Below are 18,694 nucleotides of genomic sequence, written 5' to 3' on the forward strand. Positions count from 1 at the left end.
TTGGCCGTTTGCTCACAGCAGCATCAAAATGGTGGTCTCAAACTGCTTTTTTATCTTTGCCAGCAACAACTGTCCATATATTGGAATTTGGACAGTTACTTTAATAGAGTTTCCCCAGGCGGAAATGAATGAAGCTCCAGTGACGTAACTGTTCATATATGATTAGAGCTTCCCCAGTGGAAATAAAAAAAAGCAGCAGAAGAGTCTCCAAAAGGAATAGTTTCTCAGATTCTGCCTGCGGATACTGGCCACATGCTAACACACAAAGACTCAGCCCTATAGATCAGCCGGCCGAGTCACTGCAGAGAGGCAGGGAGTCAGGGAGTCAGGCCAAGGTACATGGGATGGGAGATATTTGGCAAAGTATTAAGGGGGATGAGCTGTATAGAGGAAAAAAAAAAAGCTTATCCCAGTGTATGCCTTAACATTATGTGAACAGAGCCTCACACACCATCCCATCATGCTATTTTTCAGGTTCTACAAAATATATTTTATTTTACTTTTTGTTTTTTTTTAATATTTAATAAAAAAAAAAATAGCAAGTTCCTAAAAGAAACCAACTTCTTTTAAAAATAGTGTACACAGAGTGAAGAATTATTCTGGTCTTACCTGGGTACTGCTTAGGAGTGAGCTCCAATTTATGAGAAAGCTGCATAGCGCCAGTTGTGTTGTCTATCGTGTATACAAGTACAGAGCTGCTAGGGAGATGAAAACAAAAAGGCACAGTGGGTTAGGACTTTCTAAATAACCGGGACAAATTACAGCTAGCCATTTACTTTTAGAGAGAGCCATTATCCTGGTTCACCCACATACATGCATGATTGACACACAGAGAAAACATAGGATCTGACAGGTTAAAAACGAAAGATCTGCTCATTTCTATTAACCTGGCCATAGACACGAGATAAAAGGTCAGCCAAAAAGACAAAAGGGTTTGACCATTTTCCGCAAAAACATTCTTTCATCCAAGCAATAATCGATCTGTTGAAGTTTCCATCTCTTGTTTGCTAGTTCGATAAAATGTTAAGGCTTGTGATAGGTGCAGCCAGTCAAGAACTGACCGGAGGTTATAAAAAGGTTTCTTTCCCCCTCTATCTTTACTTCCTACTGCAGTTGACAATCCGACAATCTTTGAAACGATGGCTAGATACGTGCTAAATACACACGTTATTAACATATGTACCCGCAACTCTATGAAATGCTGTCGAAAAGGGGACCATTACTTTTTCACATGATAGAGGCATTTAGACATTTTTTTTGCATAAATCAAAAAAATGTCATAACTTGCTCAATAATAAAAAACAACAAAAACTAGTGATCTACATCAAAGCGCCTATTAGATTAGGTAGGAGATAGGCAAGTTATAAACTGGTGACAGAGCCTATTTAACTAGTGGCATAATTTTACTTCATGGATTTGAGCGCAACAAATCTACTATAAAATCGGTATGTTTTCCATGCGGATTTGGATGCAGATTTGCTACGGACTGCTGCGGATTTCACCCACAGAAACCATCTGACTTTTACAGAGTATTTCTTGCAGTCAAATACGTTAAGTAAAATTACGCCAAGTGTGAATCCCCCTTATAACAAAGAAGGCGGCTTGTCGCCTCTGGAGCTTGAACCTTTTTTTTTTTCCTCCTTTCTGTGCGAAAGACCTGCTCTAGTGTTAATATCCTGGCTACACTTTCTCTACAAGTCATAGCATAAACAGACTACATCTTCCATATAATACAACAGTAAATAATGTAGTTAATAGGCTATAAAGGTCTGATGGAGGACCTATAGGTCTCAGAGTTCAATTTAGCACAAGACATGTGTTATGATTTCAGATTTATTTATTATGATTTATGTATCATCAATAAATGGAATTGGTTAAATCAGGTTTCGAATAGAAACAGAATTAAACATTTTTGTTTTCCACAATTTGCACATGAAAAAACAAACACAGCCCTTGCAATATGACAGTTTTAGCACTGGCTACTAGAGCAGTCACAATAGGCTGACACTTCTTGTTTTTTGTAGCTCGCTTGTTAGTGTAGCTGTATAGTATATAGTGGTCCTGCAGTGCAGAGGAATGGCGGCTCGGGACCCCCGTTCTAGTAATTGGTGGGGGTCCAAACGATGAAACATTTATCACCTATCCTTTGGATCAGAGATAAATGTCCTTCGTGGGATTACCCCTTTAAGCATATTCTATCTATATAAAGCCTGATACTTACTTGCCACATCCAAATGCCATTAATCTGTATTTATTGTTTACTGCCACACAGGTTCCATCGAAAACATCCTGTGCCCAAACCCCATGAATCTGCTGTTGGCAGAAAAAAATATTGCTTTACTACATGCTAAAAAGAATCGGATCATTTTACACAGCAAGCAAACTCTACAAATCAGTAAAATACATTGGAGTTTGTTACCACAGGGAAACACAGTTGTCTAGTCAGTTGAGGGAATCTATTTTCTGAATTGATGCACTAGCACCAGAAAGTGAAATGAGACTTGAACAAGGAGATCATACATGGATAGTAGGAGACGCGCACAGAAAGTCATCAATCTGATAGTGTGACCATCTACAAATGCACAAGAGACTATTGCCATACAAAACGGAATTCTGCAGATTTAAATGTAACAAGAGCGTTTTTATGCTAAACACATTGCAATAGTTGACGTCCTAAATGAAATGCTGCCCTTCAGCTCTACTTATATGCCTTGTTTTAGGAACAATTCCCTTGTTGATAAATATTAGACATATTATATATAAATCTATGTTGCAATGCTTTCCAATGACATTTTTCTAGCAAAAAAAAAGTAACTCAGATCTTCTGCTGTTCGGCCCCCTGCATTTGCGGGCCGTGCTCCCATTAGAAAAGTATGGGAGCTCGGCTCGTAAAAATCAAAAAATAGGACATGTCCTATTTTTTACGGATCATTTCTACGGCCCGGACACTTTCCCGTAAATATACAGGAAGGGGTCTGTGGGCAATAGAAATGAATGGGTCTGTACTTTGATCCGCAATTACGGTCTATAATTGTGGCTCAAAATTACGGCTGAGTGCATGCGGCCTTAGTAAGTAGATTTGTGTAAATGCAGACTACTAGTGTACAGAGTCTATACTTTTTATATACAAACTATGAGCTATGCACTTCAGCATAGGCACTATTGTGTATATGGATCTTCCGTATGGGGCACTGTAATGAGTACTCTGTGGCAATGTTACAGTACTGTGCAAAATCTAGAGGACCAACCTTTGGTTTATTTAATGCCCAGTCCAAACAACCACTATATAGTAATTATTATATTTGTAATTTTTTTTTAACAAAAAAAAAAAAGTACATATTTAACCCCTTGCGTACCTTCGACGTAATAGTACGTCGCTGGCCGCTTATTCCAGCGTACCTTCGACGTACTATTACAGCGCAGGAATAAACTGTCACTATGTGAAATCACATAGTGACAGAACAGCGGCGGCAGCTGTCATTGACAGCTAACCGTCTCTGCTACCGGCCTGGGGACCAATTAGCAGTCCCCAATGCCGGTGATTGCTGTGATTGTTCAGTCTCTGAAGACTGACCAATCACAGCCGTCTGTGACGTCGTCTGCAGGAGAAAGCTCCTGTCACTTTCTCTGATCTCCTCACTTCTGTGAGATACGTGAGGAGATCAGAGAAAGCGGTGTAAAAAAACAAAACACTATTTTTATTAACCCCTTCCCGAAAATGGGCGTATAGTAACGCCCTGAGGATGAAGCGGGCACAGGAGCTGTGCTCGCTCCATCTTCATCAGATGTCGGCTGTAATATACAGCCGACATCCCACTGCAACTACAGCGATCACTGTCCTCTCCGATCGCTGTCGTTTAACCCCTTAAATGCCGCTGTCAATAGCGACAGCGGCATTTAAGTGATTGATACAGAGGGAGGGGGCTCCCTCTGCACCCCATTGCCCCCCCCACGAAAAATCGCGGGGTTCTGATGGTTGCAATGGCAACCAGGAAGCCTAGCAACGGCTTCCTGGTTGCCAGGTACGGGAGCCTATTAGGTCCTGCCCAAGGCAGGACGTAATAGGCTCAACTGTCAGTTGTAAAGTGACAGTTACAATACATCAGTACATACAGAAGTAGTGCAGTGTATTGTATAGGGGATCAGAAGATCAGATCTTCCAGTCCCCTAGTATGTGTAAAATAAAAAGTTAAAAAAAAGTTAAAAAAAAGTTTTAGATAAATAAATACAAGTTTTACGTAATAAAAACAATAATCGCCTTGTTTCCCTGATCAAGCCCTTTATAATTAGAAAAAAAATGAAAAAAAAAAGACAAAAACTAGACATAATAGGTATTGCCGCGTTCAAATCGGCCTGACCTAAAAAAATATCATATTATTTATCCCGCACGGTGAACACCGTAAAAAAAATACCATAAAAAACAATGGCAGAATTTCCTTTTTTGGTCACGTTGTTTCCAAAAAAATGGAATAAAAAGTGATCAAAAAGTCGCGCGTAGCGAAACATGGTACCAATAAAAACGACAGTGTGTCACGCAAAAAATTTATGTACTCCGCCCAGCTTACATATGCCCCCACATTATAAGCTGAAACACCAGTAAAACACTAAACAAAACTACTACCAAGCAAAATCTGCGCTCCAAAAGCCAAATGGCGCTCCTTCTGGGCCTGGCAGTGTGCCCAAACAGCGGTTTATGACCACATATGGGGTATTACCGTACTCTGGAGAACCGCTTAACAATTTATGGGGCGTATGTCTCCAGTGGTGCAAGCTGGGCACAACGCATTGGGCACTGAAATAGCATATATGTGGAAAATGTCAATTTTCAATCTGCAACATCCAATGTGCACTAATTTCTGAAAAACCTTTGGGGGTCAAAATGCTCACTACACTTCTAGATGAATTCCTTGAGGGGTGTAGTTTCCTAAATGGGGTCACTTCTCGGGAGTTTTCACTGTACTCGTACCTTAGCGCAATGCAACATGGCGTCAAAAACAAATTTTGTAAAATCTCCACTCCAAAAACGAAATTGCACTTTTTCCGTTTAGACCCTTGCCGTATGTCCAAATAGCCGTTTACAACCACATATGGGGTATTTCCGTAATCAGGAGAAATTGTGTAACACATTTTGGGGTGTCTTTTCTCCTGTATTCCTTGTGGAAATGAAAAATTCTGAGCTAAAGCTACAGGTTATTGGAAAAAAAAAATGTTTTCATTTTCACGGACCAATTCTAATAAAATCTATAAAACACCTGAGGGCTCAAAATGATCACTACACCTCTAATTTAATTCTTTCAGGGGTATAGTCTCCAAATTGGGATCACATCTGGGGAATTTCTACTGTACTGGTACTTCAGGGACTCTGCAAATGCGACATGGCCCCCAGAAACCAATTCAGCAAAATCTGAGCTGCAAAATCCAAATGGTGCTCCGTCCCTTCTGAGCCCTGCCATGGGTCCAAACAGCAGTTTATTACCACATAATGGGGTATTTCCGTAATCAGGAGAAATTGCTTTACAAATGTTGAGGTGCTTTTTCTCCTTTATTCCTTATAAAAATTAGAAAATTCTGTGTTTTTTCCAAAAAAAAAGTCTCTTTTCATCTTCACAGACTAATTCCAATAAATTCAGCAAAAAACCTGTGGGGTCAAAATGATAACTATACCACTAGAAAAATTCCTTGAGGGGTATAGTTTCCAAAATGGGGTCACTTTTGGGGGGATTCCACTGTTTAGGTCCCTCCAGTGTGTTGCAAACGTGACACGGCACTGAAAACTATTCCAGTAAAATCAGAGCTCCAAAATCCAAATGGGGGTCCTTCCCTTCTGAGCCCTGCTGTGGGTCCAAACAGCAGTTTATTACCACATATGGGGTATTTCCGTAATCGCGAGAAATTGCTTTACAAATGTTGGGGTGCTTTCTCTCCTTTATTTCTTGCAAAAATTAGAAATTTTTACGTTTTTCCAGAAAAAAAGTAGATTTTCATTTTCACAGACTAACTCCAGAAAATATAGCAAAATACCTGTGGGGTCAAAATGCTAACTATACCCCTAGATAAATTCCCTGAGGGGTGTAGTTTAAAAAATGGGGGTCACTTTTGGGGGTTTCCACTGTTTTGGCACCACAAGACCTCTTCAAACCTGACATGGTGCCTAAAATATATTCTGAAAAAAGGAGGCCCCAAAATCCAAGAGGTGCTCCTTTGCTTCTGAGGCCTGTGTTTCAGTCCATTAGCGCACTAGGGCCACATGTGGGATATTTCTAAAAACTGCAGAATCTGGGCAATAAATATTGAGTTGCGTTTCTCTGGTAAAACCTTCTGTGGTACAGAAGAAAATGTATTACATATGAATTTTGTAAAAAAAAAATGAAATTTGAAAATTTCAGCTCTACTTTCCTTCAATTCCTGTAAAACGCCTAAAGGGTTGAAACACTTTCTGAATGCTGTTTTGGATACTTTGAGGGGTGCAGTTTTCAAAATGGGGTGTTTTATGGGGGTTTCTAATATATAGGGCACTCAAAACCACTTCAGAACTGAACTCGTCCCTGAAAAAAAATCGCTTTTTGAAATTTTCTTAAAAATATGAGAAATTGCTGCTAAAGTTCTAAGCCTTGTGAGGTCATAGAAAAATAAAAGGATGTTCAAAAAACGATGCAAACATAAAGTAGACATATGGGAGATGTTAATTGGTAACTATTTTGTGTGGTATTACCATCTGTTTTACAAGCAGATGCATTTAAAATTGGAAAAATCATAATTCCTTCATATTTTCGCTAAATGTTGGTGTTTTTCACAAATAAGCAATGAATTTATCGACCAAATTTTTCCACTAAACTAAAGTACAATATGTTACGAGAAAACAATCTCAGAATCAATTGGATAGGTAAAAGCATTCCGGAGTTATTACCACATAAAGTGATACATGTCAGATTTGAAAAAAATGGGTCTGGTCCTCAAGGCCAAAATGAGCTGGGTACTCAAGGGGTTAAAACCGGAAAAATAAATAAAACAAAAGCCTCCATCAATAAGTATCATATAAAATGTATTGGTGTTTAACCCCTTTGCTGCTGTGACCAGTTTCACACTTGACATGTAATCATAAAACCTGAATATTTAATTTACAAAAGATCCTATTATACCACCGTACACCATACCCATATTTTCTGAAATTAGACACCAGGCGCATTGTGGAAACATAACCCAGCCCTTTACACTTATGTACGCCTTTATGCAATTTTACATCAAAACTTAACGTCGTGTAAAAATACATACAAATTCATGATTGTGGCTAAAATTCGGACTCAAGCAGAGCCTGGAGACACACAACACCTTCCAAAAATAAAAAGTTCAGGATGGGCAGAGATCAAGAAGCTACAAAAGTGGGCGAGCACACTAAACATATACGGAGGAGTGCAAAACCGTTGCCCTATAAAATATAACTAAATATTGGCAAAAAGAACGGAATTGGACATCCAGCGAATAAAAAATAAAACAAAAAACAACATTTTATTTAAACCAGAAAACGATCAAACATTGTAACCAAAAATACATACAGCAATCCATAATAAGATCTAACATAAGGTGTGTAGAAGCACCCAAAAAAGATATGACGTGTCAGACTAAACAGAAAAGAAGATACATATAGATACTCCACATCAAGTATCCACTACAATGAAGCACATACCCAGCTAAAATTTAGGTCTGAATATCTGTACAGGTGCGGCAGCGGGTCACACACCAAGAAAACCGAGCCCCACGTATATTGCCGGAAAGAACTCGGCTTTTACGTTGTGTAAAAAATGCATACAAATTCATGATTGTGGCTGCAATTCTGAGCTAAGCAGAGCCCGGAGACTCAACACTTTCTAATAATAAAAGTTCCGGATGCGCAGAGACCATACATGCCACTTATGTCTACACACACATATCAAATCACCAGAACTGAAGAAATCAAATCTCTGCGATTCAGATGTAGGTAAATACCTAAGTTACGGAGTCAGTACATGGTCCGATTAGATGTGCAACTGCTCCTCTTCGTACCCCTGTAGTAGGGGAAAAAAAAAAAAAAAAAGACCCCCTAAATGTGACAAAGCACATATCCTCTCTAATTGGTAAGGGGGTCATAACATGAAGAAATGTTCCTGTATCACCCCTTGGGAGCGAGATTACAATAACAAGCTGTGATCTTTCTTCCCAATGTCACCGAGGCAAAAAAACAAACAAAAAACACGACGCATAATTTATCATGCCGCTCCTTGACTTCAAACAAGTGCTGCTCCCCAAATATTGCAACTAGAGCTTTGAGCCTGGTATCATTTGAAAGCTCAGATTCTGTGCTTCAATATACCCAGATCTAAGCTCCAATCCACCAAAGTTAAGGGCCAGGCAACTCCATGTTTTGGATGGTGAGTGTCCGATATTAAAAAAAAAAAAAAAAAAAATTGAACTGAGTATGTGTTGTATGTAAGCAGTGGTGGGGGATTAGTACAAGTTTGGAGAATTAGCACATGGAGTTAATAATTTCTTTGTGACTGAAGGTGTCAAATACATTTTAATATGTTACCTTCTGAAAAATATTTGACTTACAAAAATTGATTCTACAGAAAGATAATGTTCCCAAGCACACACCTGCGAAGATCACTTCTGCTGACCAAACAAAGACGTTCGTTTGAAGATCAGTACAATGGACAGGACGCCACCGAGCTCAGACTTCAACATCATTGAATGGGTTTGTGAATACTGCACCCAAATTTAGACACTGAACTTTGGTGAGGTTTACAAGTATCAACGTAAATATATCTGTAGATTTAGGCTGCGCTCACACCGTTGTCTGGCTTTTCATTGTTCTTCTTCATCAGAGGAGCAGTACAATGGAAATCCCAGAAGCGGCGCTACGGTAGCACGATGAACACTACCGGCGGCCAACGGTTTTACTGGAAATCTTAGTGCAGCACGCTGCACTTTTGTTTCTGATATTTTCGGGTGGATCTGCAACGAAAGCCCCTACCAGAGCCTCCAAAGTAGATGTGAACTAGGCCTTATGTCTCCCAAAAAAGAATGGAAGCTGCAATAAAAGGAAAGGGTGGACACACAAAATACTAAAGATTGATATTACATTTAGTTGTTGAGGCCTTGTGTAATCTTCTACTAAATATTGGTTTTCCTTTTCATTTGCTGACACTGAAGAACTGATAATTCATACTTTCTTGGCCACTTCGGCGTTAGGGTTCCGTTGATGGGTTCAGTCAGAACTTTCCATCGGAGAAACCCATCAACGGAAAGGCCAACTGAAACCATAGCTTCCGTTTGCATTACCATTGATTTCAATGGTAATGCTCCGTTGCAAATGGTTTAGGTTTGTCTCCGTTCCATAAGGTTTCAGGTTTTTTTGGTGGAATCAATAGTGCAGTCGAGTATCAAGGGTATTAAAGACATGAAAAGGAGGTATCTGACTTCTGCATAGTACCGTATATGGATACCATAATGCGTCTCATCTGGAACAGTCTGGTTTGTGGCACCATTTATTAGGAACTATATACCATAAATCCTAATGGATACAATTTGGACTCATGCATCTGCTTACATCTGCTGTACTGGACACTGGTGTGATGAATCCAACACGACCATCGTTAAAAACAACAGCAAACCCATCGAGAGTTACACAGTACTCCATATCCCGGATGTGGACACCATCAAAGTCTAAGAATGAACCTGCTGGGGAGAAAATAAAACAATGATACACAGTACAAGTTTATTTGAGGTCTTATACTGGTAAATAATACTGTTGGCTTTTCTGCTTTAGTTAAATTGGTTGTCCAGGATAAGAAAAACATGGCTGTTTTCTTCCAAAAACAGCACCACACTTGTCCACAGGTTGTTTGTGGTATTGCATCACAGCCTGATTCACTTCAATGGAGCGGAGCTGCAACACCAAACAATTTATGGACAGGAGATGGGCTGTTTCTGAAAGAAAGGAGCCAAGCTCTCATCCTGGACAACCCCTTTAACATCCAACACAGCTGAAATTTTTCAATTGTACAGTCTTTTTTAATATTCACTGCAACCTCTACTAAAGAAAAACAAAAAAACCTTCAAAATTACAAAGAAAAAAAAAAAAGTAGGTAAGCAGCAAAAAAAAATAATTTGATGGGTGCAAGCTGCTGGAACCTCAAATCGTGAGCTGAAACAAATAGTAATCACAAGAAACAGCAACACTCCAAACACAGAGAAAATTTGTGGTTACTTTATTTGCGCGTTGGCCATATTTCAAGCTTCACTTTAAAATATTTCATTTTTTTTTACAGGTACAGCTATTTTTTGCTACAAACAATTAATTTAGGCACAATGAAAATTAAAAAAAGGATTGGGATTTATCAGATTTTATCAGCCAGAAATGTATTTCGATGAATCGAGCATGAATGCAGTTTTGTGCAGTTTGGAATTAAACTGAAATATATTTTTTTTGTTCTTCCTTACTGGTCTGTAAATTTTAGTGAGCAATTTCCAAAAGATAGAATGCCAGCTGTAGAGTTGGATAACCATGTGTTCTAGGAAAATATATACTTTAATTACTGGGTACGGTTTTGCATCTTTACGGATATACGTGTAAGACGTCCCTCTTTGAGCAGATATAAAGCTTCTGTTTCCATGTCCTTCCTCGGTTTGTAAATGTAATGAAGAATAATGCATATTAAGGCTATGTACACTGTTGACATCGTGGTGTGGTTTTTTTTTTAAATTTGTGCATCACACACAGCCTTAATGTGCATTATTCTTCATTACATTTACAAACCGAGATGTAGAATTGCAGGGAAGGGATAAGGAAAAGTAGTGCGATCTAGTAGAATATGAAAAACAACAAATACTTTATTAATAAATTATTTTAAAACAAAAAAAAAACAACAACATTCATCATTTAACATTGTTAAGTGCCAATGTCCCCTAACTTGGCACTGAAGACAAATATGTCTTAGATGGACAGACTACGTGTGAAAATGAATTGGTAGCCTGAGCCTGAATAGGGCAAATAACCAGTGAATTATATATATGGGCTTGAACTGCCTGCCATATAGTACTAACCTACTACTGAGCAGTCTGTAGAACGGCTTTGTAATAGGTGTGAGTTAGAAAGACAACATATTGTGTCTCTCACAAGGGGCTATGCATATGACCTTAAACCCAAAGGGAAATGACCAGTTGTGCCTTAAGAAAATGCATAGGGCACAAGTCTCCATGTACTAAATACTAAAGGTTCCTTCATCGGGCTGTGGGGGAACCCGTAAGATTAACAATGACGGCGTGATTGTGAGTTACCAAACTATGCCATGTTTGTCTCTATACAAACCTATTCACATGCGGCGTTACTCACAATCACGCCGTCATTGTTAATCTTACGGGTTCCCCCACAGCCCGATGAAGGAACCTTTAGTATTTAGTACATGGAGACTTGTGCCCTATGCATTTTCTTAAGGCACAACTGGTCATTTCCCTTTGGGTTTAAGGGCATATGCATAGCCCCTTGTGAGAGACACAATATGTTGTCTTTCTAACTCACACTTATTACAAAGCCGTTCTACAGACTGCTCAGTAGTAGGTTAGTACTATATGGCAGGCAGTTCAAGCCCATATATATAATTCACTGGTTATTTGCCCTATTCAGGCTCAGGCTACCAATTCATTTTCACACGAAAACATATATGTCCATCTAAGACATATATTTGTCTTCAGTGCCAAGTTAGGGGACATTGGCACTTAACAACATTCATCATTTAACATTGTTGTTTTTAAAAAAACAACACATTTATTAATAAAGTATTTGTTGTTTTTCATATTCTACTAGATCACACTACTTTTCCTTATCCCTTCCCTGCAATTATACATATCAATATTTTGGTGGTGTACACCTAGTGTGAACTCTTTGCTCGAATTATTCATTAAATTATAAAAGGGCAACATTGAAATATATATTTCTGATTTACAAACCGAGGAAGCGCATGGAAACAGAAACTTTATATCTGCTCAAACAGGGACATCTTACATGTATATCTGAAAAGAAGTAAACCGTACCAAGTAACTAATGTATTTCTTTTCCTAGAACACACGGTTATCCAAATCTACAGCTGGCATTCTATCTTTTGGAAATTGCTCACTAAAATTTACAGACCAGTAAGGAAGAACAAAAAAAATATATAGATTTCAAGCTTGGTCCAAGAAATGCACAGGAATTGCAGTTAAACTCACGCGTATACGGAAATTGGGAGGTCAGGAGCGGTATTTTCATCAGAGTAGACACTCTAGACTGGGGAACCACCAGTGTATAGTGAGCACTGCTGGGGCTATCAAGACCCATAACAGTTCTTAGTGTGAACAGATCACAGTACAGAGAAACACTGGGCTATAAGAAGGATCAACTAGAAAGAAGGGCTGTCTTCTGGAGGACGAGAAAATCCGCCCAAGTGACAGAGTTTTGCTTTCTGCCCCTAACAGCATCCAGCTCCTCTCTCCCTGTAGAAGCAGTCAGACTGCTCCCGCCGGGCATAGACTGGCAGCACGGTACGCTTCTCCTGCATAAGGCTGTACGCATCATTGCAAAACTACATGGAAATACAGGAGGTTATTTGCCACAATCTCGGAGAAACTGTACAACGAAAGTATTTACATGCGGTTTTGCCACTTAGCAGTAATGGTGCAGCTTCTTCTGTGTGAATGTGCCTCTTACTACTAGAGGAAGGCGGCAATTTTTACTATTCGCTCCCCCTGCACAATGGACAGAAGTGCTGCAGATTTTTCTTGTGGATTTGCACATGGAAAATCTGCAGCAGATTAGTCCCAGCCATGTGGATGAGATGTGACCCAAATCTCATCCACATACTGTAGAAAATTATCCAAAACGGAAATCAGAAAAAGCTGCCGACTTGAAAAATCGTTATAGATGTTAACTGCAGATTTCACCCTTTTCAACGTTGAAGGGGTGAAATCCGCAGTGAATCTGCAGCAAAATCCACACGCAAAACATGCAGATTTTGCGGTGAAAAAAATCTGCAATGAGTGAGTGAATGAGTGAGTGAGTGTGTTTGTACCCTTAGAGGCAAGTGAAATGTAAGGCAAGGCCCTCACATCCCTAGTTGCAGTGAGGACACAGCCTAAGGCCCTGTTCACACAAAGGTTATTTTTACGCAAATTATGATGCAGAAACCGCGCCAAAGAACAGCTGAAAATCGCCCCCCATTGACTTCAATTGTCTGCAGAGGAGTTTCTTTTTCTTTGATTCCGCCTCTGACCTCCCACTGAAAATCAATGGGAGGCACAAAAAAACCCACGGCACTGGTTTCTGAGCATTTTTCGCTGTGCTTTTTACCCGGTCCTTGCATTAGCTTCATTGGCCGCGGGTGAAAAACACTGAAAAAAAAAGGCCTGCAAAAATCTGTGTGAACAGGGCCTTACAGCGTATTATCGCTGGATCCTAACTTTTGAAGTTGGTTCCGAGCCACCTGGTTAAGATATGTCCAGTCAGTATCTAGCATGAATAAGCGTTCACATGTTGCAGTAGTGTGCCGCGAAGCCAAAAACTGCACGCGTTTTACCACAAATTGCCGTGGTTTGTGATGCGGTTATTGGCCGTGTATTTTTTAAAAGGTGAAATACATGTTTTGAACCCAGACCAAAAGTCTCAGGCAAATGGATGTATTATTTAACCGGTTCCTGACCGCTGGCTGTGTCTTTTTTGACCTTTGAGGGATAGACTACAATAATAAAATAAAAAAAGTTAACTTAGAATAAAGTGCAAAAATATTAAATAAATACACATAAAATACCCACCCCAAAAAAAGTTTCCCCCCACCAATCTATGTCGTAACACTAGCCTTGAGTCAATTACCCTAAAATAGACATGTAATATATTAAAATTTACGGTAGACAAGGACGATCATAAATAAAAGGCCTATTTTGGGATAAAGAATACATGCCACTTGGGTGGCATGACCCACTTGAATTATGCAATGGACAACAGAAATGGTCATTAGGTTACCTACCATTCAAGTATTCCTGTGGTTAATGCATTATTTATTTCATTCTAATTATTTTTATTTTTTTTAAAAGGTCTTGAAAACCTAGGGGGGTCACAGTACCTCTGGATGGCTGCAAATCAACTGAAAACGGGATGGTAGCCAAGTTGATAGCTTTCCTTCCATTTGTCATGCCTTCCCAGTGAATGAGGTGAAGCAAGCAATCCTCTGTGGCCACCAGAAGGTCGTTCATCATGGACTGGATACTAGAGAAGAGAACCATACATTGAACGGATGAGGATTAAAAAGCAGTTCATATTTTGACACATTTTTCTTTTAATTCTATTGTGCCAATATTGCATTCTATGTATACCTTGTTATTGGAGCCTGTAAATCCAGAACCTTCTTGGTCTCTAGATTTAATGCTGGAGCACATTGTTCCTCCTTGTAACGAGGTATCGTCTTCACATGAGAGCTTCCTCTATTAAGAAAGAACAGGAAAAAAAAATATTTAGCTATGGTATTGTATAATAAACATGGACTGGATTACATTAGATTCATTTTCATTAAAGGGGTATTCAGGTTCCAGCAAAATAAAAGGAAGGCTGTGTTCACACATGGCAGTCGAAATGCATTTTTTTTTGCTGCAATTTTTGCATTATGGTGGAAAAACCTACACAAAAAATGCTGAGTTGACAATGACATGTAAACAGAGCCTTATTATTTGTCTAATGAACAGTTATACAATATTCAAATATATCTTCTGTATCAATTGCTTACAGCCTTTAAGATCTTAGCCAATAAAAACTTTCATTAAAAAAAAAAACTGATACAAATCAGTCCTGGTCACGTGATGGACATACAGGAGAACAGCTTGTTAAAATACACAGTTCTGATCACTGTACTGTAACCAGTCCAGCAGCTGTGTGTCAAAAAATCCACTGAAAATAAACAATAAAGTTCCCTACTGAATGGCAGCAAGCAGAGATCTTGAAAACTGGGAAAAATAGCTACATCAAGACAGGCACTTGATAAAATTCCAGTGTCTGCACATAAAAAAAAAAAATCTCCTAAAAGTCAGTTCAAAAAAGTTTTATTAATGAGAAAACAAATACACACTATATCGTGGTAAAAACTAACGCAGTGTTGACCACACCTCAACGTCTGAATATACCAGAACGCTAGTAAGAAAAGGATTGGCAGCAAAATCAGCTAATTCGTTTTCTGTTACAATAACCTCAAGGAGCGGCATTGACTAGTTTTGCTGACATTTTTGTAATTGCGTTAAAAACTGTGGCAGGTTAAAAAAAATTCTATGCGGAAATTCTGCAGCATTGACAGTAGCAACAAAGTGGATGAGATTTAGAACATGTCATGCCACATGCTGCGGAAATGAATGCAGCGGAAAACGTAACAAATTGACCTGCGGTGCGGAATTGGATTCCGCAGCACGTCAATTTATGCAGCGTTTTTGTTGATTTTCTGTTGCGGGTTTTGAATTCAAATGGGGATGCAAAACCCGCAATAGAAAGTTAAGTGTTGCGACTTTTGTTGCATAATCGCAGCGTTTAAGCCGCAAAAACCGCAACTCCGGAAAACCAAAAAATAATTTGGCCTCTTAGGACGACGTTTCGGCAAATGTGACCTCTGCAGCCAATCACAGGCTGAAGCATCACATAGCCTGCTACTTCATCGTAGAAGGCCAGACAACGCGCAGAGAAGACAGAGGGGGTAAGTATGAGCGCTTTCTTTCCACAACGGAAACACTGTTCGAAAAACCGTACCACATTGAGATTTTTCGGACTGAATGTACTGCGGGTTCCAGGTCAGACACGCTTCATGATTTTTACTCCTTCTCCTGAGGTGGAGCTACCTCCCAGCCTCTGACGCTGTCCTATCAGCATGAAGCTGCTTCACACAGTGAGAGAGCCTGGGGCTGGAGGGGAGGGGATCACTTCAAACAGCCATATCTCAGGCTGTGGACCACCTAGAACAGCGGTGGAATATGAAAGAGGAGATTCTGATCTTTCATGACACAAGGATCGCAGTTCTAGCTGTGACACAACCGGAGATATGGCCAGTTGAATACACAGTCTGGAATGGAAGCTGCGTACTATAATATCAGGCTGTGGACCACCTAGAACAGCGGTGGAATATGAAAGAGGAGATTCTAATCCTTCATATGACACCAGGATCGCAGTTCTAGCTGTGACACAACCGGAGATATCGCCAGTTGAATACACAGTCGGGAATGAAAGCTGTATATTATAATATCAGGCTGTGTTGCTTGGCAGGCAAGGGGGAGAAGCTGTATGACGATTGGACAGCGTCATACAAAAATCATTACATTGCCCAGAGGGAAAAGAGTTACCTCCTATTTGGCTATTGGAGCCACATTAGCATATTTAGAAAAATGCTCATAACTTAAGATATTTGCACACTTGGGGTCAGTTCAGACGTAGTGTAAATACTGCGAATTTTCCGCAACGGAATTAGTTGCAGAAAATCCGCAGCATAATACAGTAGCAGAAAAGTGGAGGAGACCGAACAAATCTCATCCACACGCTGCGTAAATACGGAGCAGAAAAAAAAAGCTCAGAATTTGACCTGGAGTGCAGGTTTTTTCCCATTGAATTTAATGGGGAGGTAAAGTCAGCAACAAATAGCAGATCTTACTTTTTCTGCGGCGAAGTCACAGCTATTCCACCACAAAAAACGCAACTCAGGAAAAAAAAAATCATCATCATACTTACCGAGAAGTCTGTTTCTTCCTCCAGGCCGGCCTCCTGGGATGACTTTTCATCCCATGTGACCGCCGCTGCAGCCAATCACTGGCTGCAGCGGTCTCCTGAAATAAAACGTCAGCCCAGGAGGCCAGCCTGCATCCCAGGTTTGGTGAACTCAGCCTTAGAGTGGATCGATCAACATACTATGATACTCAGAGAAGCATTGTATGGAGATTGGCTAACAGTGGAGCAAACCTAACAGTACAACACATTTTTACACCGTTTGGGCTAACAGCAGCTACCAAAAATGACAGAGCATTCCTAGCTCCCCCCGCCTCTCTCAGCTTCCTTTCGACTTGCTCACCAGTGACTGAAGGCTACAGTGTATCTGCATGGGGGGGGGGGGGGGTATTCCCTCAAATACAGCAGACTCAACTACAGTCTGCTGTATTCTTTGCTTTCTGAACAATTTTTCAATGCCATTTGGGCGAATAGTGTAGAGGACCTGTCTCCATATTATGCTTCCCCTAAGACTCTTATATTTTCTTTAAAGATCTAAATTAAAATTAAACATAAGACACATAAAAATATTGGTAGAAAAGGAACAGGACTGCATTCATTGGTTGGCCATTTACACTGCATAACACTACAGTCCTGAACAAAAGTTTTGAGACTGACAAAATTTGGTTTTCAAAAAGTTTGCTGCTTCAGTTTTTATATTGGTCCCATCATCAATAACTTCAAGGAGAGATGTTCAATTCCAGTGAAGGCTTCAGGGCACCCAAGAAAGTCCAGCAAGTGCCAGGACCGTCTCCTAAAGAGGATTCAGCTACGGGATCGGTTCAATACCAGTGCAGAGCTTGCTCAGGAACGGTATCAGGCAGGTGTCAGTATATCTGCACGCACAGTGAGGCGAAGGCTTTTGGTGTCAAGAAGGGCAGCAAAGAAGCCACTTCTCTCCAAGAAAAACCATCAAGGGCAGGCTTACCTGCAGGAAGTACAGGGATTGGACTGGGGTAAAGTTATTTTCTCTGATTAAGCCCCCTTCAGACTGTTTGGGACATCTGAAAGAATGGTTGTCCGGAGAAGGAAAGGTGAGCGCTACCATGAGTCCTGTGTCATGCCAACAGTAAAGCATCCGGAGACCATTTGTTTGTGGAGTTTCTTTTCACCCAGGGAGTGGGCGCTCTGTTCATAACCAAAATTGTCACTTCCAAGAATAAAGAATAGTATCTAAACATCCAACAAGAGCAACTTCTCCCAACAATCCAGGAGCAATTTGGTGATGAACAATGCTTATCCAGCATAAAGGAGAACCATGTCACAAGGAAAAAGTGATAACTAAGTGGCTCGGTGAACAAAACATTGTAATTTTTGGTCCTTGGCCAGGAAATTCCCCAGATCTCAATACCATTGAGAACCTGTGGTCAATCCTCAAAAAGCGGGTGGACAAATTTACACAGAAATTGTGATAAACTCCAAGCACTGATTAGGCAAGAATGGGTTGCCATCAGTCAGGAGTTGGCCCAGAAGCTGATATCCAGCATGCCACGGGGAATTGCAGAGGTCTTGAAAAAGAAGGATCAACTCTGTAAATATTAAGTCTTCACATAAATGGGAAGCATTGGTCAATAAAAGTTTAACGTATGAAATGCTTATAATTGTACATCTGCATACCATCTGACTAAAGGATCTAAAAACACAGAAGCAGCAAACTTTGTGAAAACCAAAATGTGTGTCAGTCTCAGAACTTTAGGCCAGGACTGTACAGAAATGTAAACGTTTTGGCATCTGATGATCAGCTCACCGGCGGGGGATCTGTCTAGAGAAGCCGGGTCTTCCTAGATTGACAACCCCTTTAAATGCAGCAACTAAATTTATATATAGGTGATTGTAAATCAAGGCATGAGAAAATGAAAGACAACGTAGACTGTATTCGATTCTTTAGGGTTACATATATAAAAC

General features: G+C 40.0%; 1 protein-coding gene across 3 annotated transcripts in view; it reads right to left on the minus strand.

Annotated features, from left to right (window-relative positions):
- The window catches only part of RIC1 (RIC1 partner of RAB6A GEF complex), a 137,868-nt gene that overhangs the window by 57,225 nt on the left and 61,949 nt on the right, over positions 1 to 18,694 (minus strand). The window contains exons 4-8 of one of the 3 annotated variants that reach the window (XM_075827391.1): positions 14,377 to 14,484; positions 14,127 to 14,269; positions 9,584 to 9,711; positions 2,222 to 2,313; positions 610 to 698 (exon numbers count right to left, since the gene is read on the minus strand). In XM_075827391.1, coding sequence (XP_075683506.1) covers positions 610 to 698; positions 2,222 to 2,313; positions 9,584 to 9,711; positions 14,127 to 14,269; positions 14,377 to 14,484 — 560 coding nt within the window. Of the gene's footprint in view, positions 1 to 609; positions 699 to 2,221; positions 2,314 to 9,583; positions 9,715 to 14,126; positions 14,270 to 14,376; positions 14,485 to 18,694 lie in introns of all 3 variants that reach the window. The other 2 variants (XM_075827381.1, XM_075827373.1) reach the window with 2 other exon arrangements.

This window comes from Rhinoderma darwinii, chromosome 1, assembly GCF_050947455.1.
Source record: "Rhinoderma darwinii isolate aRhiDar2 chromosome 1, aRhiDar2.hap1, whole genome shotgun sequence".
Lineage (NCBI taxonomy): Eukaryota > Metazoa > Chordata > Amphibia > Anura > Rhinodermatidae > Rhinoderma > Rhinoderma darwinii.